Here is a 27604-nt window from a genome sequence, read left to right on the forward strand (position 1 = left end):
ACTTTTCTTGTTTTCTCGAGATCTCGACTTATTTATGTCATTATCACGAAATAATGAAACTGTGTTTTCTCGAGATAACGACATAATTAATTCGAGATCTCAAGAAAACAACTGTTTTCTCGTGATAACAAAATAATAGTCAAGCGTTCTGTGCTTTGCTGTATGTCGTTCAGGGTAATCAAGTACAGAAGAAAGAGCAATCGCATGTCAGCGCGCTTTCTCTCAAACTTCTAGAACTGGATGAACCGTAGTATAGAATATGCTGCATTGAGGGAGAGAGGGATACCCGAGGAAAACCTCTCTAGAATGGTGGAGGACAAGGTGACAAGACTGTTTTCTCGACATCTCGAATTAATTATGTCGTTACCTCGAGAAAACAAAGCATCCTTATGTAATGATAATAAGTCCAGATCTCGAGAAAACAAAGTTTCGTTACTTCCTGATAATGACATAGGCCTAAATAAGTCGAGATCTCGAGAAAACAAAGAAAAATACACGTCATCACGAGAAAACGGAATCTAAATTGAGTGTAAATTCATGGTATTTTAGGGCTTCCATACTATATAGCTCGGTAATGCAGACTATTGACAGCAAAGGCATAAGAGGACCTGCACGCTCCGGTGCGTGCGTGTGTGTTTGAAAGAGAGACAGTGACAGACAGAGGGGAAGAGATGGTGGAAGGTGGACAGCCTAGCCTATTGCACGCAGTTCGGAGAGCTTAAAACGCAAAGTCTACTGCACGCAGTGTTTCTGTAAGATATGTGTAACTTAGTCGTAAGCTTACCCGAACCCGCCCAACCCGCGCGTCGCTACAGCTGACCGAAGCCCATTCGTGAACCAGTGGAACAGCAGCATCCTTTTCAAAAAGAGTTAATCGTAACTTTTGAAATTCAGCCTACCACATATTGCACAACATTTTATGCAACTAATAAAACCATTATCAAGAACGTGCGGGGTAGGGGAATTAATAGTAAACTAGATGATAAACCGCTGTAAACAAGTAGCCTTTCGAGTATAGGACACTTTATACTATATCTTTTATAGTTTCTTTTCTTTTTAAATAAATGTGTTTTCAATAATCTGCGTACATTCAAAGTTATTCCGTGCCCAGTATCCGGGACTACAAAGAAGTTATTCAGGAGATGTGTTGGAGAGATGTAGACAAACAGGCCAAGTACTGACTTTTTGAGATTTGCCGTCAAGTTCATGGTTTCCGAGGGAATAAAATGACAATTTTTCGAATAATAGTTATTCACCATAAAGTGCCTTGGTCCATCGTAATTTTTTTTTAAATATAACCTGCATAACCTCGCCGCGTTATCAATAACGTGCGGGAGCCGGGTATTAATAACAAACTTGACGATAAATCGCGATAGACAAGTAATTTTAACATTAGACCACAGGCAACTTTAGATAGGCTATCTCAGCGATTTGTGTGGCAAATACTGTGGAGCCCTCCCTTTTATTTGCTTTCCTCGTCTCTCCTGTAACAGGTTAGCTATTATGAGTTAAGTTCCTCGCTTTTTCTCTCTCCACATTTAGCCTACAATTTTCTGCTCCTCTCTGAGCACATAGGCCTATCGTTTCATCTTTGAACAAGCACAAGATAAATGTATTTTTTCCCCAAGTCTGCTGTAAACACTAACTCTTGTTCTATTGTTCTAAAATCTACATCTTTGATTTTATATTCTGTATGGATTCAATGTGCTGAAATCTGTGCAGGTATATTAAGTATTCCATTAAATGTAGGCTGAAACCTTCGAATAAATTGAATTACATGTAATAGGCTACTAAGCACTCATTCATTCAAGAAAACCTGAGATTCAAGTAAACCTGAGATAAAATTAAGTCCATGAACCACATTTTCATCTTATTATTATTACTATGAATTACAGTACTATCATTGTGGCACTGTAGAAAAACACTTAAATGTAAATTAAAAAAAAAACAGTGATCCTCTGTGAAACACCAATCTTTAAATAAAAGTCCAGTGAAGTTATATTGTGAATATTACCTTCTGATAATGTCCATTCTGTACAGAGCTTTGTGTCTTAGATACAGTTCTAGGCATTTTATTGCTAGATCATCTACTTCTGGGTCAAACTTATTGGCAATCAGGTGATGTTTCTGTAGCATCCATTTCAAGTCTCCTGCTCCATAGACACATACCGCATGTCTGTATACACCAGCACATGGTGGATATGGAGCCCCGTCTTTCAAGCTCCCCTCCAAATAGCTCCACTTCACGAGCCGAGCGATGGAGTTCATGTCCGACATGTCATACTTTCTGTTGGCAGGGTTGGACCCAGGCACAGCGGGCATCCTCTGGAGGGTCGCCCACATATGCTCGTCAGGACTGTACGTGTCCTTCTCCCACTCCATAAACACCTGAACCTCCGCGCTTTGAAACAGGTGCTCCACAAAGTCCCTCGACACCACGATGTAAGCATTGCCAGAGTACATGGGCGTACTGATAGGCGGTGGACTCTTTTTAACACCTGTCCTCACCACAGAGTTTGTGACGTTGTGATGGAACTGCCAGCGACCCTTCTTGTATTCATTTGTGACCTCAGACTCCATACTGTTCTTTCCGTTCAACACTTTGAGGGAACGAACAATCTCTGCATTGGTTTTAATGGGAAAGTCAGAGCCACAGGTGTTGAGAAGGTATCGCCACCGAACAGGTGACTTCAGAAGATCCTTCATGCAATTTAAGTCTGCTTGGACACGGGACCATGAGGCGTAGACCACAGACTCCAGTTTACTGGCCACAAATACATTTGGCAGACAAGACACTATAGCCCTCACAGCTTTCACAAATGCTTCAGAGGACTTTTGGTCCACATGTACACAGTAGACATTCTGCGGAGTGTATATGGCACGCAGGAGTCTTTCAAACATCTCTATTTTTTCATGGATCACCATGGAATAGGCGATAGGGAAATCTCTCTCCTCTTTGCTGAGTGGAACTGTGAGAAACCCTCTTTTTCTGACATAAGCATTGCAGTCTGTGGTGGCGTTTAAGAAGAATGACTCAGACAGAGGCTTCTTCTTGTGGTTAGCCAAAAGACTGGTTAAAATGTTCCTGTCCAGCCCTTCTATGTCTCCTCGAATGATGGCTGAACAACCTTGTAGTTCCACCGGATCCTTTGTCAACAAATGGTCCACTTCCAAGCATTGACTGGTTTTGGAGCAAGATTTCCTTTGACTTCTCCATATCACAAACAAAAGACAAGTGCTAAGAAGAATGAAAGAGATGTTTCTTAGAATTTTCTGTCTCTTGGAGAATTTCACCAGAGCCATGTCACATTAAATCAAAACTTTTTAAATAATTATAGTAATAGTAATAATAATAATTAAGATCAATGTACAGATTCCACATTCACCCTTTAGCGATGTGTAGCGGTCACCACACATAAATGAGGCATGAGCAATCTGACAATTAGCTGGGTATGCAATGTATAAATACAAGTGGGCAGGGCAGCAGAGTTCTGAGAAAAAGGGGAGGGGCTGTGTGATAACTTGTGTGGTCAAAGGGGCATGGCTTAAGTCTCTACAGACGTCACTACACAGAGATCTTGGGCTTTTGAGAGTAGGAATTATTTGTATAGTGCCATAATAATTTTTCCTAAATTTTGATATTCATAGTTGCTCAAAACCCAGAACATTGTCACAGCATGTGAGTGAGTACAACAGAAACAGACAAATAATAGAAAATAATTACAATTATATTGTCATATATATAAAAAGTCACTGAAAATAATGTAATTGTTTTCCTACGGTACTTAAAACTAGGTTTAAGTAAGTACATCGATAAAAGACAATATTGGTTTTGTTTTTGCCCTAATTTGAAAAACTCAATATTACATTAAATATCTCTGCTTGGCTTAAGTTATGCTGCTTGTGCGACACTGAATTCTAAGGCTGTTTTTTGTTTGTTTGTGTTCTAACAGTTGACTAGGACTGTGTTCATAAGGTCAGTGTATGTTATAAATACTTTCTTATGTGTGCTGAGTTGTGTTCAGTTTGGTCGGCAAATTTGAATTTAAAAAAAAATGAGGCAGACACCACAGTCTATTACCCTGAGGGCAGAGATAAAAATCACTTCCTTAAATTTGCCTTAAACTTTGCTGAGCTCATTACTGACAAGGAAGTTTAACAGGGAAACATGTACTGTGAAAAACCAGACATGGGTTGACACTTAAAAAGAAACTTAAAACAAAATGTGAATGTAACAGAAAACAAAATAGCCTGGAATGTATTCTGAGTGTTTGGTTTACAAAATGTTTTATATATTCAAGAACCATTCCTTATAGTAACTGCAGTTCATTGACGTTCAATATCTTCTTTTCTTTTGCAGATTGATTTCATCATTTATATTTACAATGGGGACTTTCATATTCATGTTCAAAATATGACATGAACTGGCCATTGAAACGACCCTCTCACCTTCTCCAAGTTTCAAAAGATATAAAAAAGGTATCAACTACAACATGTTCTAGAACTACAAAAAGTTCTATGAAAACATAGACAAAGATTCTACTTCGTGTTTTATAGACAGTGGAAAGCAGGTCTTATTACCAATGAAGATCTTTTTTGGGGGGGAAAGCGAGGATTCATAGGTGTACAATATGTGTACAATGATTTTTACTGAGAACATAGATCCAAACAACCTGTTATAGCGCCTCCTGTTCAGTTAAAATCATTACATATTAGTTTCTTGTGTAAACTCCACTCAACAACAACAAAGAAAAAAGAGGCTGTCAAATTCGTTAGTGTCTTCATAAGATTATAGTGTGAGATATGAGAAAGATAAGTGTGCTACTGTCACTTTAATAAGGTAATAAAATGTTCTTTTAACATTTATATGTTTACAATTAAATACAATCTAAGCGTGACTACAAAAGTTTTATGGTGGTTTCATAGCCCTATGCTCTATTCAGTTGACTGTATTCGTTGATTTCTTCCTCTTCCTCGGTGTCTGGCTCGTGGATGAAGCCGCAGCGGCGGTATACAGAACCGTTCCTGCTTGTGTACACCACGTCCGATTCCTCTCCACCATCCTCTGGTTCTGGGACACCGTGGGGCATGTGGGGGGCAGGTCTGACTCCCTCGCTGGCCAGCCCGCTAAGCCTCTCGTAGCTTTGCCTCCAGCAGAGCTTCCTGCTGGCTCGAGCCCGCACCAGGGCAAACACAACCAGCGCCAGAAGCAGAGCTACCATCAGAGCAGTGGGCAGAGCCACAGAGGCATGTTGTAGCGCTTGAGAGCTGAGGTTTCCGTTGGCCGTCCAGCCACGGCCGATAATTGGCACCTCCAGACACAAAGCTTTGAACGCAGACAGAGAGATTAGAATTCTGGAATTCTCACTTTAAAGCTAACATTTGACTAATACTACAACAGACACCAAGTATTGTTCAAAACTCATCTTCAAATGTATTTCCGCTGTTTCAAACTAAGAACGCTAATGACAGCAATGGTGAAAAGATAAAAAATTTGGTGAACTTGTTTATGGGGAACTCAATTGCAGTTCTCAAAGATCTCCTGCCATCTATAATATGTTAAGTATCAGCACAACAGAGTCTAACATTCATACGGTAATTAAGACCATGACCACCTGACTCAGGTGGACTTGTGCAGTAAAACAATAAAAGCGTGGAATGACTTCCGTTTAAAGGGCTGGTGTGGGAGCCACTGTGTCTTATGATTCACTCAATCACAAATTGGACAGTTTAACCTTTCCCAATCAAATGGACCGCAAAAACACTCCGCAAGGATTAAACCCTAGACAGAGGAAAAACAGACCAGTAACTGCCGGGTTTTGGTCATTTGTTTTTATTATACCTGAGCCTGTGTCACAGAGACAACAGTCTCCGTCTGCTTCCCTGTCCTGCTCCGCAGACTGGCAGCAACGCATGCAGCGGCCGTCGATGGCGTGAAGGGCAAATTCAGGGTGGCAGGTTAAACAGTGTTCAGGTCCCGCACCAGAACAGTGCCTACACGAGTCATCACACAGCTCACACTCCTCCTGAGACAGTATGAGTACGGTTATGAGCATGGTTCACTTGTGTCAACAAGTTCACACACCTCATTATACGCCATGTTTACAAACACACAAAGACGGGTAATGTCTGCTTGTTTGTAACAGGTTTCCGGAGAGACAGAAACACTGAAGCTCTATTGCTGCTCCACTCACATTCTGAGAGAAGAAACGCCTTTCCTCACATCGTGGATAGCACACACCATCCTGGAGTATGCTGCCCCAGTCACATGTCACACACCCCTGGGGTGTGTTATCTACAAACAAAGACATACGCATGCAGACACACACACACACACACACACACACACACACACACGCACGCACACACGCACGAGAGATGAAGTAATATACACATTGTTTGTAATGTTAAACAAATGTTACACCTGTTGCGATTGCGGAAGAAGCAAGGCCTGCAAACTTGTTTCAGTAAAATGTTATCAGAAGATCAACCAAACGAAACGAATGTTATGCAATAGCAGACAATGTGACTGAACAGCAGAACTCATGGAGAGCCATTTTAACAAGCTCTCAATGTCAGAAAGAGGAACAATGAGAATAATAGCTTTATTGCTTTTATTGATTTAGATGGCAAAACATACTCGTTTAATGTCCCCCATGCTTTGATTTACATTGTTTATATAAATGTTCCAGTGACTGCTGACTGGGCACACTACACACATATTTGTCCTCACTTTCTTCAAACTAAACATATTTGAGCAGCGTGACTTGGATAGTCCCTTTTTGCTGACCTTTTTCTCAGTACTTGTTTTAGAACGGATTTTACCCACTTTAAAGGAACTGAGATGGACTTGTTCAGTTATTAAAATATCAGCAACCTTGTATCGTATATTATGAAATATTATAATCAAATGATTACTAAATCAAATATTTTAATCAAATATTTGAATGCATGATTAAGACAAAGACCTGAATATTGAATTCTCAGTAGTTAAGAGTAAAATGAGTGTGCTGTTGTTAATAGCCGAGACTAAAATCAGTGTGTTTGTGCCATTTGCATTTGTGATACAAGATAATACTGTTTAATAACATGAGGTGATATTATTTAAGTGTTATCAGTGTGATAAAACAGCAACATTAAGCAACCCACAGAATTCCTCACAGCGTCAGTGCGAGCTCAGTCGTCTATGGGCAATTTGAGGCCTGTCAGATTTGTGTTTACAGTGGGTGGTCTCAGACCATAGTCACAGCCAGTGTTCTACTGTTAGATCAGCACTGGGGAAATCTCACTATAGTTCATCCATGGTACACTTCAAGGCTCCACACTTTTGGGTTTTTTTGTTGTTGTTGTTTTTTTTTCATAAGAAATTATCTTCCGTGATCTTTTACAGGTAAACACAGCCCCACACAACACAAGTGTAAATGTACACAGGTTTTCTAATTCTCATCGTGTGCTTATGTAGCTTATCTCAGCTTAACTTATACAAATGCCATATGAAAGTCACACCGGCCCACTCGTGTGACGCTGCCCTCACCTGTCTCAGTGCCGTGTTTTCAATTTATTGCCAGATCGTCTGTTGCATCAACAAAAATATTCATAGAAACAACTGTCTTTAAATTTTAAGTTCAGTAATTTCCTGGTGTTTCCACGACATTTAACAAGTTTTTTAACTTCAGGATTTTTAGGGTTTTTAGGGGTGTTAGGGAAAGCTGACAGTTGTTGAGTGTAACTGAGGGTAAGAGAGACTATACATATTATATACTAATAAATGTAACACACAGGCTGTTAACGTTATAGCTAGATTGGGTTAGGTACCTGTGCAACTGCGGCAGCTGGTGTGGCACTGGGCACATCTTTGGCCCATCTCATAGAACCTTTGTGGGCATCGCTCAACACACATCCTTGTTCCCTCTACTTCTAGCAGTGGAGGCGTACAAGGCCTGCAAGCATCTGGCCCTGGCCCAAAACACTGCTCACACGAGCGGTGGCATTTCGCACAGTGGCCCCCTGCATCGTAGTATCTGTGAAAGAAAAAAGAGCTGTCAGAGTGTAATGTTTTCAGTTTGATTTACTTGTAAAATGCATTTGATTACAATCCCTGTAACTTGCATGGATCCGCTGAGCCTGAATGACAAATGGCATCTCGCTGGTTCTGGATGACAGGCAGACTTGACTGTAATAGTCAGTAATGAAAGACTTTCCTGTTGAGCAGTGAAATGGGCTAATTTTTAACACTGGTTGCCTCCAAGGCAGGAGACTAGTGCAATATTAAAGGCAGCTCCTCTAAATGCCGATACATGTTTTGCAAAGGTGTAGAGGGGCTGAGTCACTCTCGCCTTGTTTGTTCAGAAAAAGCTGGCAAATATGGCTTTTATGGTATCTCTTGTTACGGTTTTGGTTTGTCAGAATTACAAGGTGAGCCTCCAGGATGCTGTTATGACATCAGAGAACAGAAAACAATACCATGTAATGTAATTCAAATACTACATCACCGCCTAGAAAGTCCACAGACTCCTCTTACATGTAAAAAAAAAATAAATAAATACCCACATCCATTCAGGGTTTTGCTGGACAAAAGATAAATGAACCTGAAGTTGTATGTCAGACTATGGTTCGGTTTTTATTTATTTATTTTTTTTCTTACATTCTCAAGTCAAAAGATTTCCTACAAATATGTGAATTACATCACTCAGGCTGTGAACCACTAAGGGAGAAGTGTAGATATGAGGCTGTAAACTTCAAACACCACTCATTAAGTTCAATCAAATATAAAATGTCAAAGTCAACAAAAAGTTTCTGATGTCTCTGAAAGACTGTGTAGGTTATTTGAAACACTTACACTAGGAAAATGGCTATTTACGCTCTCAAGAATTTTGGTTCATGAAATGAATGATTTCAGGGTATTATGAGGTAAACTTAAAATAATTAAGTATAACATATAAGAGCCACATAATTTGAGTTTGTTACTATGAGTTACTATGATATCCCATTTGATACTCCATGAAAAGAAGAACAGCACTGGTCAGTGGCAGCCAGGGGGGCTGTTGTGAGTGTAACTCAGTATTGTGAGCGGTCTTACCCCGTGGGACAGTGGGAAACACAGAGGTGAAGAAGACGGAGGTAGCCTGCAGAGCATCGCAGGCAGTCTTTGGGAGAGGCCCCAATGCATGTGGAGCAGACGTGATCGCACGGCAGACAGAAACCCAACTCAACACCGTCTGCCTCTTCATGGGCACTGTACATGCCCTCTGGACACTCACTCACGCATGAGCTATCTGTAACACACACAAACACACACACACAGAATACACTTGGTCTGACATCAGTTTTCTACAACACACACACACACAGAATACCCTCGGTCTGACATGAACTATCTGCAACACACACACAGAATACACTCACTCAGACATGAGCTATCTGTAACACACACACACACACACAGAATACACTTGGTCTGACACCAGTTATCTACAGCACACACACACAGAATACCCTCGGTCTGACATGAACTATCTGCAACACATACACACAGAATACATTCACTCAGACATGAGCTGTTTGCAACACACACACACACATGCACACGCACACTGGCTCAAAAATGAGCTGCCTGCAACACACATACACAAAAATACATTCTCTGAGACATGAGCCATCTACAACACACACACACACACACACACAGAGTACACTCACTCACACATCAGCTATCCACAACACAAACACAGAGAGTACATTTGCTCACACCTCAGTTATCTACAGCACACACACACAGAATATGCTTGCTCAAACATGAGCTATGTAAAACACACACACACAGAATAGTCTAACTGGTCTACTGTACAGCACAAAGGGGGAGACAAGTCACTGGCAAAGCCTAGTTTCCTCTTTTTATTGCCACACTGGCTGTTCTGCTTTCTTTCTGAAATTTAAACATAATGGAACACACTTTTGTTTAGCCAGTTTTTTCTAAAGTAAAGTTGACACAACACAGCATACTGACTGAGCATCAGTGCGCACTTTACTTTGAAGCAAACAAAAGACTTCTTGGTACAGTGTTCAGAACAACGTCTTTCCTAACAGAAACACACAGAGACAACCAATCAGGCTTGTGGGAAATAAAGTACCAACATACGGTATCCACACAAGGCTGACTCAGTGAAAGGGTTGCAACCAGCAGACGTGTCACTGACACAAGAAATCATCCAGGCATCACTGCTCACAGATCTTCATGATCTGCATGCATCACTGTGACCATATAGCCCACTGTTACACAAACAGAGACACACACATCCTTCTGACTGTGCTGTCACAGGGCTTAGAGACCAGGTAATGACATAGTGACATTTGACAAATAGGTCATTATGACAAATATGTATGTTCTGTTCTGGTTAGATAAAAAAGACTATGTTCATATATATGTGCGCGTGTATGTATATAAGTATTTATACATATATAGCTTAAGTTCTTAAAAAGGAAATAGAGAACAGAGATAAAAAGCTATTAGTCAGACAATAAGTATCAAAGTCTAGCTATACACCTTGTGATTTTTGGCAGAAAGATATCTCTCATGGATTTAAAATTGTGCAGTTTCCTGCACATTTATGTTTTAAGTGGACTTCCAACCAACTGAAGTAGTTCATCTCAAAACTGTAGCATAAAAATGTGACGTACACAGTCACATTTGAAAGAAGAGAGGTACTTTTACATGGCTTAATTTAAAAAAAAGCTGATTAACCATCACCATCTCTATTGTTTAAAATGAAAACTAAAATTGATAAAGAGGGTGTGAGAACTCCGGGAAAAGTGATTTCTCAGAATCAGTTTGTTGAATTACCGGCAATAAAACCCACAGTTCAACAGCACGTACCCAGTCAATCATGGATTCATATGTAAATTTGTGGCAACAGTCCTATTATGAAAATCAAACAAAAGAACAAGTATATATTTCACCGGTGACCTTAAGAGCAGGAGGAAAAGCATGGATCATGCTCCTGAAAAAATGTTGTTCATACATATAAAGCCTAAAAGAACCCACAATGACGTGAATAATAATTTATTAACAGAATTATCGTAAAGCAGCTCCTGGCTACTTGGCTTATGAACCACATCAAACTTTTGTCTTACTTGTTTGACATAATTAGGTTTATGTCTCCAGTTTTTTTAGATTGGTAAGTCTGTACAGAAGTCATCTTCCTTTTTCAGGAAGACCTGCGGACTGGACAGCATTAGGAGGACATGTGCAATCTGATTGGTTATCAGATCACTGTTCTGTGCTTCACCCTACGCTTACACAGTCCATTCAGTGACATGTAATGCAGTTTCATAAACCGGGTCTGAGTTAGCCTCATTCACTTTACGCCTGAGTTTTTCCTTCACAAAACTCACTTCAGTCTACCTTTCAAAGCCTGGCTGTCAATGGAAGCCTCAAAGAGAATGCAGAGATGAAAGCGAAAAAAAAAAGAAGAAGAAAAAGAAAAAAAAAAAGAGGTGTGGCTTATCTGTGTATGTTCGATACCGGTTTAAATGTATAGAGATAAGCTTGACCTCCTTTGTACTGCGGCGAATGAAGCAGACCCTCAAAGAGAAGGTGTAGTGTGTTGACACAGTGAGACAAGAGACTACTCCTTACTGTACAGGAACCTGGGCAGAGCACAGGTCACGCAGTTGTTTGTGTCCGGGCCCTCGCATGACTGACAGTCGCCATGGCATGCCTGACAGGTAAACTGGTTGTCAAGGAGATAGGTTCTGGGAGGGCAGTCCGAGTCACCAGTGACACCGCACATCATGGTGTTAGGATCCAGCACCAGACCTCTCTCACACTGGGAGCACTGGGTGGCCTCAGGTCCTACACACTGGGCACATGTTTGGTGACACTCTGGAAGAGAAGAAAAACGATCAGGGCTTTTAAGTGTCTATTCCAATGTACATCATTTAATTTCAAACACAACAGCTGATTCAACTCAGTCCCTCAACATCAACCTTATTTCACTGAACCAACTCGATCTCTAAATATCAACCTCTTATTTCACTGAACCAACTCAATACCTCAATATCAACTTCTTATTTCACTGGATCAACTCGATCTCTCAACACCATCCTCTTATTTCATTGAATCAACTCATAACCCTCAATATAAACCTCTCATTTCATTGAATTAATAGTACTAGTGAATCCAATCTCCACTGTGGTTTCCTTGGTCCTGACATCTCCCTTGATCGAGTATCTCTGTTGTAAGACAACACTAATACACCTGCATGGACATGTCTTTGTCACAAGTGGTCTTTAATGTATTGAATAGAGTCAACAGAAAAACATGTGTGTGCAATGAATAATTTAATCCCTTTCAGGCTGCACTCATTCAGTCCAGTGGGCTTCACCGAGTCAAGTAAATATTAGCTTTGGAGTTTCCTTTAGAACTGATTTAGCAATAATATTAGCATGACCACAGCTTCTACATACAGAAGCCACACAAGATGTGGGATTCACTGAGCGTTGGTGCTGGATTATTTTATGACATTAGCTTTCAGTTGGATCACCTACATTAACTGTCTTACAGTCAGAACTCAGCATACAGTGTGAATTCCAACCTGAAGCTCTAAGATAAGTTGAACCCTGAGTACAACACATATTTCAGTATGCCCATCCTGTCAATGCACTGCAGAACTCTGGTCTATTTTGAACAAATGCCAAAAAGATGCAGTTAAGTCAAGTAGCCTCTTAACCTGCCTGGAGGTAGTTGTCCATACCTACCGACACAAATATAATTAAGCTGAGTGGCTGCAATATCTGCCGAACTTCAGTATAATCAACATTTGTAAGGTGTCTTTATTTAAAATGAATTACACATGCCTTGCCCATTAAACTTGCCAAGTCAACAGATACACCAGTTGTCCTATGTACATTTCTTTAGAAATACCCATTCATATTAAATTTCACCTTCTGCAAATCTTATCTTTCAAGGATGTTTGCAGATACCTTTCAACAATTAAGGAAGTATAACAGCCAGGTTTTAAAACCTAACCTTGGCATTCGTGCTCAGTAACCTGATAGTATGTGCCAGCCGGGCACTGTTCAGAGCAAGAGCCCTCATACAGCTTTGGGGTCAGGGCGGAGCAGCTCTCACAGTCGTCAGATAGGGGCCCCGAGCAGGTGGCACAGGTGGGGTCACAGGGAACGCAAAGCCCCTTATCCAGGTCCTCAAAGTAACCCTCCGGACAGCTGGCCTTACACGCACCGTTCAGAAGGAGGTAGAGAAAACTACACCCTAAACAGAGGTTAACAGAAACACAATAGTTTGAGAAGTAAAGAATACATTTATTATCATACTCATACTGCACTAAATGTAGCATAAGAATAACAACAATCATCAATCATATATCCACTGAGCACTTGACTTAGCATGGGAAGCCAGTCTTCATTTTTTTTTCTGAAAGCAGTTACAATTAATGAAGAAAAAAGACGATTTGCAATATGCATTTGGGAGAAAAAAACACAATGAAAGTTACGTGTGTAATATGTGTTATTTGTAAGTCGTGTCACTGTTTATCGTAAAAGGATCGTAACTCCTTTCTTTATGGCTGTCAAATATGACACCAGTAATTTACAGTCTATGTCAGCCTGTATGAACAGCTGTTTATTGCGTTATCGCACGAAAAGAGTGCGTTCACTGAACGTGCTCATTTTTTCGGTGAACATGATTGCATCCATTTGCAACTAAAGAACGTGAACTCGAGCATCGTTAAGGTATGCGCGAGATTCGGAATACTCGGGTGCGGTAAAACACAGTGCATGCGCACATGCCGCACTGTAAACAACACTGGCTGTCTTAACCATTTTTTTTGCAAAATGGCCAGTGCAAGTGGCAATTCAGACAACACAGCTGGCGGTACTGCTGAAGCCAGTTCATATGATTATTTGAAGGAGTTTTATGAACTACTCAGTACAGATTCTGACAGGAAAAAATTTTATGCAAATTGTGCCCAAGTCTGAACAAACAAATCTGAACGTCAGCCACATCATCACCATCAAATTTTTAAGTTCCTGCAAGGTGGCCAGGATATGCGTAATCAGTTGTTGCTTTTGTTTGAAGAGTATTATACATGGTTTTTAGTAGGTGAGTAGTGACTACTGAGTGCATTGATGTACATATACATGCACATGAGAAAAAAAAGGAATTTAATTTGCTCTTGCACTTATACATTCATTAGTTATGTATTTTACTAGTGTAAGTATACACAACCAGTGGGAAGTGGCAATGACTGGGGGCTGGGGATGAATGGGTAGGAGGAGGTTCTACTGAAAAAGAGCTTAGACCAGCTAATTTAACAAAAAAAAAGGAATTGTGAACTGGGACTGTGCGCTTGTTCAAAATTCAAAATTGTGAACTATGAATGTGAACTTCTTCATTTTAATCTGCGTGCACTGAACTTTGAGCTAGCTCTTGGGAAGTGTGAACTTGCACAGCACTGCAAACTGATAAGGTTTACCTCATTTTTGTAGCTTTCTATTCCTGTGAAATCTTCTATTCTACTCTTAGATTTCTCAGGCTTTAAATAAATTTAAGTCCTGTAATCTATCAAGTACCACCATGATGAAAACCTTTCTGTTAAACTGATGATCCTCTTCCTGTTGCCTAGTCTGAGTGAGGTCAGGGTCTACACAGCACTCACGGGTGCAGGTCTTGCTGTCTGTGCAGACATCACAGTGGGCGGGGCAGCGTCTGCAGGTTCCATCCTCCGCAGCGTAGCTCCTCAGGGAACAGTTTGATTGACAGACGCCATTCTCCAGGTAAAGCCCCTCTCTACAGGAGAGGCACTGAGCCTTTCCACCATCACAGGTCATACAGAGGTCATCACACATCTCACACTTGCCTTCTTCCGTCTCGAAGAAACCACTAGAAAAGCGAAACAGGATCTTAACAAATCACAGAACATGCAGCACAAACACCTTAGGGATGAGATCAGACTATTCCTCCCACTTGAACCCTGATTTAGTCACATGGTCTTAAAACTGGAAAAATGTAAAAATATAGATGTAATAAACTGAATAATGGTGTAAAAAGAGAGTGCCAGTGCTCTTGGCTCATCACACAGAAAACCCGTCACAAATTCACAGAGAAAGTGGATACAAATGCAGGCAAACTTTAATCCAAAAAACATCAGCCAAGAAATGTTTAATGTTCAACATTCCTTGCCCAGTCTCCTTGTACAGAACAGAAATGTCATAAAATGATCTCTGTTTAGTGTTGCAGTCTTTTCAATCATGTCATAAAAGCAAACCTTTCTGAAACAGTTATTGTGACATAGAATGTGTGATCTAAACCAATGAAATGTGGTCTTTTTCTAGAAATAACTAAATCGGGTTAAAGGACACACGACAAACCACATTTCGTAAGCAATAACAATAAATTCAGCCACCGAAAATGCTCATATTCTGAGACATTTTGAGTTGATTATTTCAGGACAGATGACCAAAATCCAGAACATTCCAAGAAAACCCTGGGTGGGTGGCAAATCTAGTAAATGAACAACAGGCAGGTAAGCAAGTTAATCTGCTAATGATCTGACTGAACAGGTGAGTCACCAAAACAGAGCTATGACCGGCCAGAAAAGAGAGAGGTAAAAATGGAAGCATAACAAAAATAAACTAAATTTTCAGTGAACAGTGACAATGTATCTGAGCAATAATGGTTGAGAAAGTTTCTAATTAAATATATAATAATGACAGCTAAAAACTATAATCATATTGTACTCATATCATATTGTTGACATAACAAAAGCATCTGGCAGCATGAGTAGTCCCAGCGTTTACATTGTGATAACCAATATCTGTTTATCTGCCAAACTGATCACTCTGTTCCATGGAAACATGCACGTTACACATCATTTAATGGGACCACCCCAGAGAATGTTCCAAAGAACTGTGGAGTAAAAGAAGGATGTGCCTCCACCCCATCCTCTTCCATACATCCTTCTCAATTCTTCTGTTGTAGCTTTTGGGATTCCCCTTGTGATGTCTTTGTCCACACTTAAATGGATTTTCCTTACAGTCTATCCCATCCTAACATCCCAAGAAAAATCAAGAGAGAACTCACAGAAAGAACTTCTCCCTGCTGGGGTTGTTGCCCTAGATGTCCACATAAAATCCACCTTACAGCTATTGCTGATGGAAAAGCTTGCTTACGCCTGGCAAATGTTCTTTGTTCTTGATTACCGGTGTAAAAAAAAATACTGTTCTAGAACAAAACAACCATCAAACAGTTCATCATCTTAGATGGAATGTTGAAATGGAATGGGACAGAATGGCAAGGGGAATGGAATTTTGCCTCTGTGGTTCCACAGTCATCATCAAAGATCAAAACATTTTAGTTAGCAAAGCAGCTACTACTTTCGGTAAATTGTCCAAAAGAGTTCAGAACAATCCACAGCTAAACATCAGAACGAAAAATGATCAGGCTTAGCTTGAGTTTGCTACGTTGTGGAGCAGAACTACAGATTGCCTATGTGAGGCAGCAGAAGAAACCTAACACCTTCTGAAACTTAGCAACTGCTCAAGTTATCCAGCAGGCGGAAATCCTAAACCGTATCACAGCTTAAATCAAAAAGTGATTCTGCTGATCTGCACAGAAGAAAAAACAGCTGCATCTCTGAAGAAAATGTATGTGGTGAGCTGTGGGGTGAAAGAAGACCAAAAAATTTGTTTCAAAGATTCCTGCAAAACCAGCATGAAAAGGTTTGGTGTGGACACTTCCACCCGGGAGAGAACGGCCAAATGAACACGATTTGTGGCATGCAGCAATAAAGAGGATATGCTGAAATCTGTAAAAACAATCAAGTGGACAAATGGCTGGAGAATTGTCACAGGCAAAACTCACTAATGGGAGCTCCAGCAGCAGGCCTTCTCTGTAATTACACATGTGGGTCACACATTAGTCACATCAGCCACAAATTTAGTGGCCAGAATAGACCCCAAAGCCTACAATACTCCTGCTGTCACCAACATCTATCCAGACGGACAGGGACATATTTGATTATGGCCCCAAGAGCACAGGACATACATATGTGTGTGTACCATTATATGTAGGGTATGTGTATGCCAATGATGGCTGGTGAGCTGGAAACAGAGGAGGAACAAACCTCCCCTTTAATCTATCAGTGATTGCAACCTTTTCCCGTTAATCCGCCTTGATCAACAATTAAACTATCGATTTGCAGAATAATTAACACCAACTGCATATATAGAGTACATGATTACCAATGTCATTTCGTGATAGTATTACTTCTCTTTACTGAACTGGGTTGCATTTGTTATACCAGTATGTTCTGGTAATTTGTGGATACTTTTCGCTCTCTGACCGTCGTCAGGGAATAGCAATGTCAAATGGGCTCGTCTGATTTGCAAGATTCTGCTGTTTAAATGTTCGCGAAACACCGTGGATTGTCTGAAGCTTGTGTGCTATAGTGAAAGCCACCACATGAAATTGTTTAACAAGGATGGCAATAATCTGAATACGCACTGGAAAACTAATCCCTCAATGTGTTTTACATTGTAGCTTTGTTGTGTTAGGAAATTCAAATTTAAAAACGGAAGTAAAGTTACTGAAATCGATCTCAATTTCTGAGAATAAACTTTTAGGTTAGGAAAAAACGGATCTTTTATCTGAATAATGCATTAGCATTGAGGGCAATACACAATAAAGTTTAGCACCGAGGCCTCAACTAGTTTGTAAAAAACAGTAACTCTATCACAAAACGACACTGATAATCACTTACTCTGTTTACACGTTTGGTGTTAATTATCCTGCGAATCGTTACTTTTATTGCTAATCAACGTGGATCAACTGGAACTGGTTGAAATCAATGACAGATGTAAAGGGAAGATTTGTTCCTCCTCTGTTTCCAGCTCACCAGCTGCCACTGGTGTTTGCAGCTCTTATATAAAAGTTACAACTCTAGGATTATGTACTTGTATTGTTCTATATTTGTGTGTGGGGGTATATATATATCCACAACAACAACAACAATAATAATAATAACATGTTTGTATACATTTGACACTCACTCTGGGCATTCAGACCAGCAGCTGCCCTGGTGCAAATAGAGTTTATAGCCATTTGTCCTGCACTGCGTGCAGAGATCATGACTGTCACAGGCTTCACAGTTGGGCGAGCATGTCTCACACAGCAAACTGGTCCCATTAGCAAAGAAACCGGCAGGACAACGTTCAACACACACAGCTTCCTGTTCCAGCATATAACCTAGGTAAAGAACAGGGAAGCAAAAGTGAGATAACAAGTCACAGATTCCTAAAGATCATATCAGTGTAAACAAATACTGATCGAATGTCAGATGAGCTGTGAGGATATCAGTGCTGTCTTTTTATCATAGTCATTAGAGGGCACATAGAGTTTGACTGCTCTACAGGAGAAAAAAAAAAAAAAACCCACTACTGCTAATACAGTGACACCCAACCATACCGTTCTTCAGACACATCTCCCTTCCTGATATCCTCTAAAGCAGAGTTTTTCTGGCAGAATTAACCAAACAGAGAGGTGATAGAAAGCAGCCCATACCCACAGCACAGGTGAAGCAGTTCTGTGCCTTCGGACCATAGCATGTCTTGCAAGTCACATCACAGTAGCGACAAGTTTGTTCCACTGCTACAAAACCAGAAAGATGAACTGACCATGAGCGCTTGAACAAAGCATGTTATTATATTGGACTACTATAATAGTATACTATCTCTCATTATACTGTACTACTCCTACCTTTAAGTCACTTTGGATAAAAGCGTCAGCTAAATAAATGTAATGTAATGTACTAATGCGTGACATAGTGCCACCTGGTGGTGTGGACTGTGTCTCACCCACCATGTGTGCAACACCAAATATACAACAAAAATAACAAACTTTTTTTGTGCGAAAACCCTACTGGCCACCACATGATTCACAAATAGAGGGAATATATTCACAATACTCATTGCATTTTATTGGAAGCTGTGTTTTTTATAAAATGTTCTATTTGCTTAATAAATAAGAGTTATTTTCTAAATATGCTTTATTTATTTGTTTTCATCTTTTGAAATTGTACAACATTTTGTACTTATTTGTGAAGCACGATGCAGTTGTAGACTGTTGAGCAGTGGTTTGGCAGTTCTACTGCATATTTGGAAAACATAATGTGTTTGTTTGTGGATTGCAGGATATTTGTAAAACAAACAAGTGAACAAGAAACACTGACAAAAATCTTGTGCATTCATTTTAGGTATTGGCAAAGAGCTGCGCAAATATGAAAGGCAGTACCTCGTTTCTGCCAGTAGAGGTCAGAGTTGCATTATCTATGGTTAGAGAATTCACAGCATACACCCTGTGTATGCATGAAACCAAATATTATATACCTCTTCAGAAACTATGATGTTGCACTGAGCACCTAAAAGCTTAACATGTGTGAAATTAATTTTTCTTCAAATTTATCTATTTTCTCTTGGAATTTATCTTGTCACTATATATAATCTCTTTTCCCTTTCTCTCACTATATTTGGGGAAGGAGTTGCTAACTAGCTGCAACTCTCTATTCTCCTAGATACACTAATGCTTCCTAAAGTATTTGAAATAAAAAGTGAAACAGGTCAAAGCAGTAATTTAATCATTTTTTAAAATATGACCTCTGTGCTTTTTTAGCAGTCCTGTGTACAGATATGCATTGTTTCGTCATACCCCAGTGATCACCATAATATCTGGGTGGCTTCACTCACCGTCCAAATACTGGCCCTCAGGGCAATTGACTGAAGGGCACTTTCCGTAGATGGGCTGTTTCCAGCCTGTACACTGGTCACAGTCTCTGACCCCTGGGCCGTGGCAGGTCAGGCAGGAGCTGTGACAAGGCTGACAGCGCCACCCTCTGGTGTCACCATATGTGCCCTTGGGACACTCCTTCACACATGTCCCATCTAACGGAATACAGAGTCACAATATGTTACAATGGACAATGAATAGGACTATGTTCTCTCATATTACGGTCATGGTAATTACTCACGTACTAAAAGTGCAAATGTTTTTTCAGAGTGACTGGTGGAAACACAGCTCTGCTCTGCACTTCTCTCTTACTTTCTGTCTAGTTCAATTCTGTCTTTCAATCTCTTTCTCTCTCCAAGTGACTGCTCTTTTCAATCTGTTTGCAGTGTCTCACATTCATCTCTCTCTCTCTCTCTCTCTCTCCCTCCCTCTCTCTCTCTCCCTCTCTCTTTCTGTGTCTCTCAACACATTCCGTCAGCCTGCTCAGTCATGAAATTGTGACCCAAATCAGCTGAAACTGGACCTGAAACAAGGCTTGCCTGAGAGAGAGAGAGAGAGAGAGAGAGAGTGTGAGGGTCACTGTAGGACTCTCTGAAAGGAAAAAAAAAGCAGAGCCGCATTGCATTATTTGCATTCACCAGGTTTGCATCGATTTAGCAATACGAACACGATTTCCAAGCCAAATGAACTAAAGCTCAGGGAGGAGCAACCAGAACTCATACAAACGCTGGTTAGATCACACTCAAGACGTATAATGCTTACACACATATAACTAATATTCAAACTTTTAAGTTTACTGAGTAAATTTATCTGTCCTTTTCTGTTACAGAGAAGTCTGTCTGTTTATAACCATAACATATCCATATAGCAGTGGATACAGCACAATGCAATGCTAAATTTAGTGAGGCTTGACTAAGACAACACTACATGACCATGGCCAAGAAACCTAGAAAGAAATGACAGCTCCATGGACAGACCTGGAAGAGTTTGACATAAAGTGGATGAGAATATGAGAGGATAGAGTTGGAAGCAAGTGAACATTAGAGGGTTGTAAGAATTAGAGTTGGGGGAGAGTTAGAGGCAGGTGAGAAAGGGGTGAGTTAAAGGCAGGTGAGACAGGGCAGCATGAGAAGTAGGTAAACCAGGGGAAAATCAGAGGAATTACAGATTGAAAAGCAGATGATAACACAGAGAGATGTGTTGGGGAGCCTGTGTTGTTGTCTGGTCAGGTCAGAGAGAGAAAGATCAGCTCAGGAGCCTGTGTTGTTGTCTGGTCAGGTCAGGTCAGGTCAGGTCAGGTCAGAGAGAGAGATCAGCTCAGGGGCCTGTGTTCTTGTCTGGTCAGGTCAGAGAGAGAGATCAGCTCAGGGGCCTGTGTTGTTGTCTGGTCAGGTCAGAGAGGAGAGAGAGATCAGCTCAGGAGCCTATGTTGTTGTCTGGTCAGGTCAGAGTGGAGAGAGAGATCAGCTCAGGGGCCTGTGTTGTTGTCTGGTCAGGTCAGAGAGAGAGATCAGCTCAGGGGCCTGTGTTGTTGTCTGGTCAGGTCAGAGAGGAGAGAGAGATCAGCTCAGGGGCCTGTGTTGTTGTCTGGTCAGGTCAGAGAGGAGGTGGAAGGGAAGGGGAGAGAAAGATGAGCGCAGAGGCCTGTGTGGTGAAGGGTGAGACTGACTCCGTACGCACCGCTGAGAAAGTGCCCTGGCTGACAGGACAGACACAGAGTCTCACTCCTGCAGTCAGCGCAAGGCTCCGGGCAGCCCAGACACAGCCGCCTGCTCCGGTCCTCATAACTCCTCTGTGGACAGTGCAGACGACACTGGTGCCTATAGCTGCAGAGAGAGAGAAAGAAAGAGAGAGAGAGAGAGAGAGAGAGAGAGAGAGAGAGAAAGTGAGTGAGAGAGAGAGAGAGAGAGAGAGAGAGATAATCAAAGGATTTTAAATCACACAATTTAACTTCCAACAATTTGACTCCCAAATGACTTGGTTAAAACTTGAACAAAAATGCACAGAGGAGGTGCGTGAGCATGAAGAACTTGACATTTATTTTCAGCAAAACAAGTGTTAACATGCTATGACCTAGATATCAAGACTAAACATAACTGACAGGATGTGAATATAATACATTGGACTTTGAATGACCTAAAAGGTTTGAAGTAGCCCATAATGGAACTGGTCACGGATCAAAGCTCTTTTGAGACCCTCTTTCTTCTCCAGGCTGAAGACTAGTAAAGGGCCCTGAGGTAGTCCATGTGCCAGTTTCTGACAGTGTGTAACCAGAGCCTGCTCAACACACCCACAGTTTAAAGCAACATCACAGAGTGTAACTACAAAGCCAAGGCACACCTGTTGCCTCTCCACCTTTGTCCGAATTTCATTATCAAAGGCTAAATCAAATGATGCTCAGACAGACAGACATAAGCCAAGACTGAAAACAAGGCCTATAGACTTTTCTTCAGTCTTCATGTTTTTCATAGTTCATTCCAGTTCAAAGAAGAGCAGGCGTCCGTCGCAGCTATGTGGTTAAGTGGAATATTCCAGTCATTACAATGCTTGATCCACTCTCTCTCTCTTCTCTGTCTCCATTTCTCTCTCTCTCACGCTTTAAAATACGAAACGCTTCACAAAGTTCACAAAAGAAGCAGTAGACAGGCTCATGTTCGGGAAGGCAGAGCAGAGATAGGCTAGAAAAACAGGGATTAGAGTGATAAAGGAGGGCAGGCTGATAACGAATGGAATATCACTTCCTCTCCCCACTCACTCCTCTCCCCTTAAACTCTATAATGGTGGAAGTCTTTCTGGGTACTTCCTGTAAAAGATCAAGAAATGAAGGATAGGACTGAAACTCAACATCCGATTGGCTCCCGTGCAAAGTTCCATTGCTTCCTTTACGACATCACCATCCTCTCCTACTTCTATTTCTACTACTTCTTAGGTACTTTCTACTCAGTTGCCATGGCGCTAAGATCATTTGAGAAGGAACAGCTGTGAGCACCGCAAAGCATTCATCACTGCTGTGCAAAGCAGCTGAGACAGAGGAAGGTCTCGCGCACGCACACACACACACACACACACACACACACACACACACACACACACACACGCAGTCACATTCATGCCCTTATACACACACTCACAGCTCTAGACTCAGAGATTCAGAGCACACTCAAGAGCTGCAGGAATCCCTTCTTACAAACACTTGTCTGCTCACTGGTTCCACAGAAGAACTAGCATTAGCTTTTCCAGTGCATGGCATTTCTTTGGCGACCCTGTCTAAATGAACACATTAACCTCACAAAAGTGACTGGGCAAACTGGTGCACATGAAATAGTTTTGTTACAAAAGTTTCAATTCAAGCAAAAATGTCATTATTACCTTTGGCTTTGTGAGCATGACTAGACTGATGTATGTTGTTGGCTCAGAGAAACAGAGAAACTCCTTGTGAAAGGACAAATACAGGGCGGAGGTCAAAGGAACGCCATGGCAACAGGGAAAGGACAATGAAAGCATGCAGAGTGTGGAGAGGATTTTTCAGAGCTCTCTCTTTCTCTCTCTCTGCTTAGTGAACCCTCGTTATCAGAGACTACACACCCTGACTCTCCTGCCCTCCTCCCCTGATCAAACTGAGTCATGTCCTCAAGTCCCTACTCTGCATATGAAATAAAACTAAAAATGAGCTAATGAAATGACTCGCTCTGCAAACAGAGAGAGCAGAGAAGGAGACACTGAGAAAGAGAGAGAGGGCATGTAAAAATGTAATCGCTACATAATAATCCCTAATACATAGTAGAGAAGCAGAGATCAGGTAAGTGTGTGAGTGTGTGTGCATGTGTGTGTGTGTGTGTGTGTGTGAGAGAGTGTGTGTGAGAGAGGGACAAACAGAGAGGGGGGGGGGGGGGTGTAGGGAAAAGTAAGAGAATCAGATCTGTGTATTGTAGTGAGAGCAGAGCTCAGGCAGCCAGGCATAACAGTGAGTTTCAGGTAATCTGATGCAGTACTTGGAGGCCACGACACAGGCTGCAAAAAGCACAATCGGGCGCTTGTTACTGTGAAAGTAACTGTAGGACACTGGAGCTGGAGTGGATCAGGGAGAACTCAATACACACGGAATTCAGCTCCCCACAGCTGAACTGCCATTGGCACCTCTCAGCATGAGGTGAAGGAGGAGAAAACACACAAACAGGAGAAAGAGGTCAACTCACAGAAAATAGCCATCAGTGCAGCTGTCACACAGCTCCGGATCATCTGTTAGAGGGAACAAAAAGAGAGAGGCGGGGTCAGCACTGGCCAAACCAATGGGTCAAAACATTTTCACACACTCTCTCAAAAGAGTACGTTAGAAATCATGGCACCTGAAAAATGGAAATCATATCAAATCAAACATTTTTAAATGATCACAAGTTTGTACAAAGCTTGGTTGGGCCAAATATTTAAAATACAGACATATTGTGGAATATTTGGGAAAAGGGGTTAAATGGACAGAGGAAAGGGGTGTGAGGTTAGCTAATGTTGGTAATGTTTGACATTTACCGCTGGAACATGTTTTACAGCCCGTCTCACAGTCAATACATTCTCCTGTGTCAGGATCCTGCACTTGGCCTGGGACAAAAGAAACAATTCATCAGTTATCAGCTCAACAGATTCTATTCCATAGACCACAGATAACAAGTTTTTTTTCTAATTCACACACACAGGAACACACACACACACACGCATGCACACACACACATGCATGCACACATGTACACACACACACACACACACTTAAGTATAACACTTTCTGACCAGTTCTCAACTTCCAACACGAACGGCATTAATCACACTGTAGAGAGCTCACAATCCTTATGACAATATTATTCCATGTCAGCCTTACCTGATCTACAAAGGGCCGTCACACACAGTCCACTCTGGAGTCTGTAGCCCTCTCTACACTTGGCACATACATGGGCGTCAGCACAGAGCTCACAGTTGGGCATGCAGGGTTGGCACATGTAAAGGTCTCTGTCTGGGTATGAGTCTCTTGGGCAGTGCAGTCTGCAGTGGCCCTGCTGCAGGAAACGTTCTCTCCCATCCTCATCTGCGGACGACACCCATCGCCCAACAACACGTTAATGTGAAGGCTAGTCCATCTCATTTCCCCTCACTGATGAGACATCCATTAGCTGGGAACACTTCCTGCCTGGAAAGACTTGTTCTCTTCTGCAGGCCTGTCTAAAAGCTTAGATCAATGTTTCTTTATTGATAAATCACAGGTCAGCACCAAGTACGTTGAAACAGTACTGAGGTTAGGAGCTATCAGGAGACGCTGTCATCTGTAGGAATCAGGGAAGCTTATGACTAATCTCACATGCCCACACACACACACACACACACACACACACTTATTCAAAGCAAATATACCGACAGCACAAAATTCAAAATTACTATATATTACAAAACAATAAGAAAATAAAACAGGAAGAGGAAAACATTAAACATTACAGAGGAATTATTGAGGCACTGCAAGAGCTAAATATTGTCGTCTGTTTGTGTCTGTCAGGCCTTCCTCTCTAAATAGCAGCAGACAGAGTGAGGGCATTCTCCGCACGGCTTTGCCAGGCCCTGGCAGTGTAAACAAGGACAGAGAGGGGCGAAGGAGAGCAGTGGGGAGGTGTCATGCTTTAGCACACAAGCTAATGAACAGTTCCCTGTGGAGAGCACAGGGCAAAACACCCGAGGCTTCCTGCACAGCTTTCATTCACTACAGCCATGTATACATTCAAGAGATAGCCTCAGGATGTTAACACATATATTAGACAATGAATCAAACTGCTTCAGCTGCTATATCAATGTTTCATAACTCAAGATGTGTAAAACCTTAGGCCTGATAAACTTAGGAAGCCAGAATGCCAAAACGCATTGAAGAGTATTCTGGAAAAATCTGGTGAATGATTCTTTGGAGCATTCTTCATCCATATGCCACAGTTTTTCTTCCCCACTAAGTGAAAGTTAAATCCAAACTTTAATCTTAAACAGTCGGTTTGATATTGTTTGTTTCACAAGTTATGTCCTAAGACATTCCTGGGAGATCAAGGTAAGCAGAAGCTTTTGTTGAAACACAGTAGATCATTGACTTATTAAAGGAGATGTGTGGCCAAAGAGCACTCTCACCTGGTATTCTGGGTCTTAGTCAGGAACTGACTGAATTTAATTCAACCCAAATGGCAACACACTAGGGCTGCTCAAATATGGCAAAAATCATAATCATGATTATTTTGGTCAATGCTGAGATCACGATTATTTAACACGACTACTCATTGACTTCGGAAGCATCACGCATTTGTTGAACTTTTTAAAAAATCGTCTTTTTAACAGGGGATTTCCTTGAACTTTAAATATAATTAAACTAAAAAAACAAATAAAAAATAAATAAAATAAATAATGAATTACACAAACACACACACACACACATATATAAATATATACTGTACACTTAAATAAATAGTGCGACACAATACTCCTTTTATCTCGATTACCTTTTTTTTGGTAATTGTCAGAAGCCAAAATCGTAATTGAAAATAAAATTTGATTAATCACCCAGCCCCACAACACACACACACACACACATACACGCACACACACCTGCCCTCTCCAGGAGTGACTTTGGACAGGTCATTCCTAGGCCCCTAGGGCCACTTATTTTTGGACTAGCACAACTGACTCAAAGGCTTTGTAATTAAAGGATGATTTACAGCAGACATCATATAAATGCAGTGGGTTATACCAAATATCTGGAGCACAGAGAATACAATTTATGTGTGTGTGTGTGTGTGACTAACGCAGAATAAAAGGATGCAAATGCTATGATTTCGACGGCTTTTTGAGATGACCATTTCTTATTCTCTATCTGTGACTGGAATTGGAAGGGAGTGATCTACCCTTCTACACCTTTGCCTTTAACCCTAATCTGACACATGCTCCACAAGACCTTTACTGACTCTACCAGATATTTTAACTAAGTCTATAAAATCTTGCTGTACACTTGGCCACCCAGAGGAGGCTGGCGCTCCTAGATCTACAGTAGTCTCCACTGCTGACACAGATACATACAAATTCACAGCAGGAAACAGTGTTCACCTACCCACTCCAGCCAACACATCCGCCCTCAGCATTTTCAGTTTAGACATTATCCACACATCTGATTCAGCTCATTTGGGGCTCAGTGATCAGCTGGTGAGAACACCAGCCTGATTAGAGCTGGATTAAAAGGTTACACATAAACAGGCTTGCAGGAGTAGACTGGAAAACAATATTAACTAAAGTAATAACTGACAGTAACGAAGTAATAAATGATAATTAAACCATCGCTGCTCATCCAGGGCATTAATAAGATTTAAACAGTCTTGTTTAAGGTCATTTTAGTGATGAAACTGAACATTTCTTTTAGCTGAAAACATGACATACAATATCCTTTTTTCAACTTAATAATTTTATTCACTAAATACAATAATGAAGAACTGACATCAAACATCAGGGAAAGTTTTCATGCTAAATTTGCTGCCCCACTCTTTGTTCGGATTTACATGAGTGAGTGAGTACGTAAGTGACTGTGTATGAGAGGGAGGGAATTGCCGGGGGTGTCGCTTCAGTGAGCTACCATATCAATTTCATACAAGACAAGGGACTTTTTTATCACTCAGAGCTACACTAAACCCCTTTTTTGACATTATCAGATTTCGAACAGGCACACAGTGAATGATCACACTCTTTGTTCTGTCACTGCAAGCTCAACATGCACTCTGATTTGCCTGTATCTTCCCTGTAATGAACAGC

General features: G+C 41.1%; 2 protein-coding genes and 1 long non-coding RNA gene across 3 annotated transcripts; all 3 read right to left on the reverse strand.

The window, feature by feature from the left end:
* Positions 1–2010: 2010 nt before the first annotated feature.
* On the reverse strand, positions 2011–3303 carry gcnt3 (glucosaminyl (N-acetyl) transferase 3, mucin type). The gene has a single exon (XM_030765306.1). It carries the CDS (start codon positions 3301–3303, stop codon positions 2011–2013), a length of 1293 nt encoding a protein of 430 aa, XP_030621166.1.
* Positions 3304–4928: 1625 nt separating this feature from the next.
* On the reverse strand, positions 4929–7869 carry LOC115804813 (proprotein convertase subtilisin/kexin type 5). The gene is made up of 3 exons (XM_030765307.1): positions 7816–7869; positions 5843–6026; positions 4929–5326 (listed from the first exon to the last, which is right to left on the reverse strand). The coding sequence occupies exons 1-3, from the start codon at positions 7867–7869 to the stop codon at positions 4929–4931; spliced, it is 636 nt and encodes a 211-aa protein (XP_030621167.1).
* Positions 7870–21566: 13697 nt separating this feature from the next.
* LOC115828345 (uncharacterized) lies at positions 21567–24753 on the reverse strand. The gene is made up of 4 exons (XR_004025944.1): positions 24666–24753; positions 24323–24391; positions 23995–24037; positions 21567–21624 (listed from the first exon to the last, which is right to left on the reverse strand). It is a non-coding gene; the product is annotated as an uncharacterized LOC115828345 (long non-coding RNA).
* Positions 24754–27604: the final 2851 nt, after the last annotated feature.

This window comes from Chanos chanos, chromosome 2 (assembly GCF_902362185.1).
Source record: "Chanos chanos chromosome 2, fChaCha1.1, whole genome shotgun sequence".
Taxonomy (NCBI): domain Eukaryota; kingdom Metazoa; phylum Chordata; class Actinopteri; order Gonorynchiformes; family Chanidae; genus Chanos; species Chanos chanos.

Excerpts from the sequence above, each read along its gene's own strand:
- LOC115804813 (XM_030765307.1), bottom strand. The coding sequence starts at position 7,869 with ATGAGATGGGCCAAAGATGTGCCCAGTGCCACACCAGCTGCCGCAGTT. Across the intron at positions 6,027-7,815 it reads CAGCTGCCGCAGTTGCACAG|GAGGAGTGTGAGCTGTGTGA; the intron begins GTACCTAACCCA and ends ATACTGTCTCAG. Across the intron at positions 5,327-5,842 it reads TCTCTGTGACACAGGCTCAG|CTTTGTGTCTGGAGGTGCCA; the intron begins GTATAATAAAAA and ends CTGCGTTCAAAG.
- gcnt3 (XM_030765306.1), bottom strand. The coding sequence starts at position 3,303 with ATGGCTCTGGTGAAATTCTCCAAGAGACAGAAAATTCTAAGAAACATC.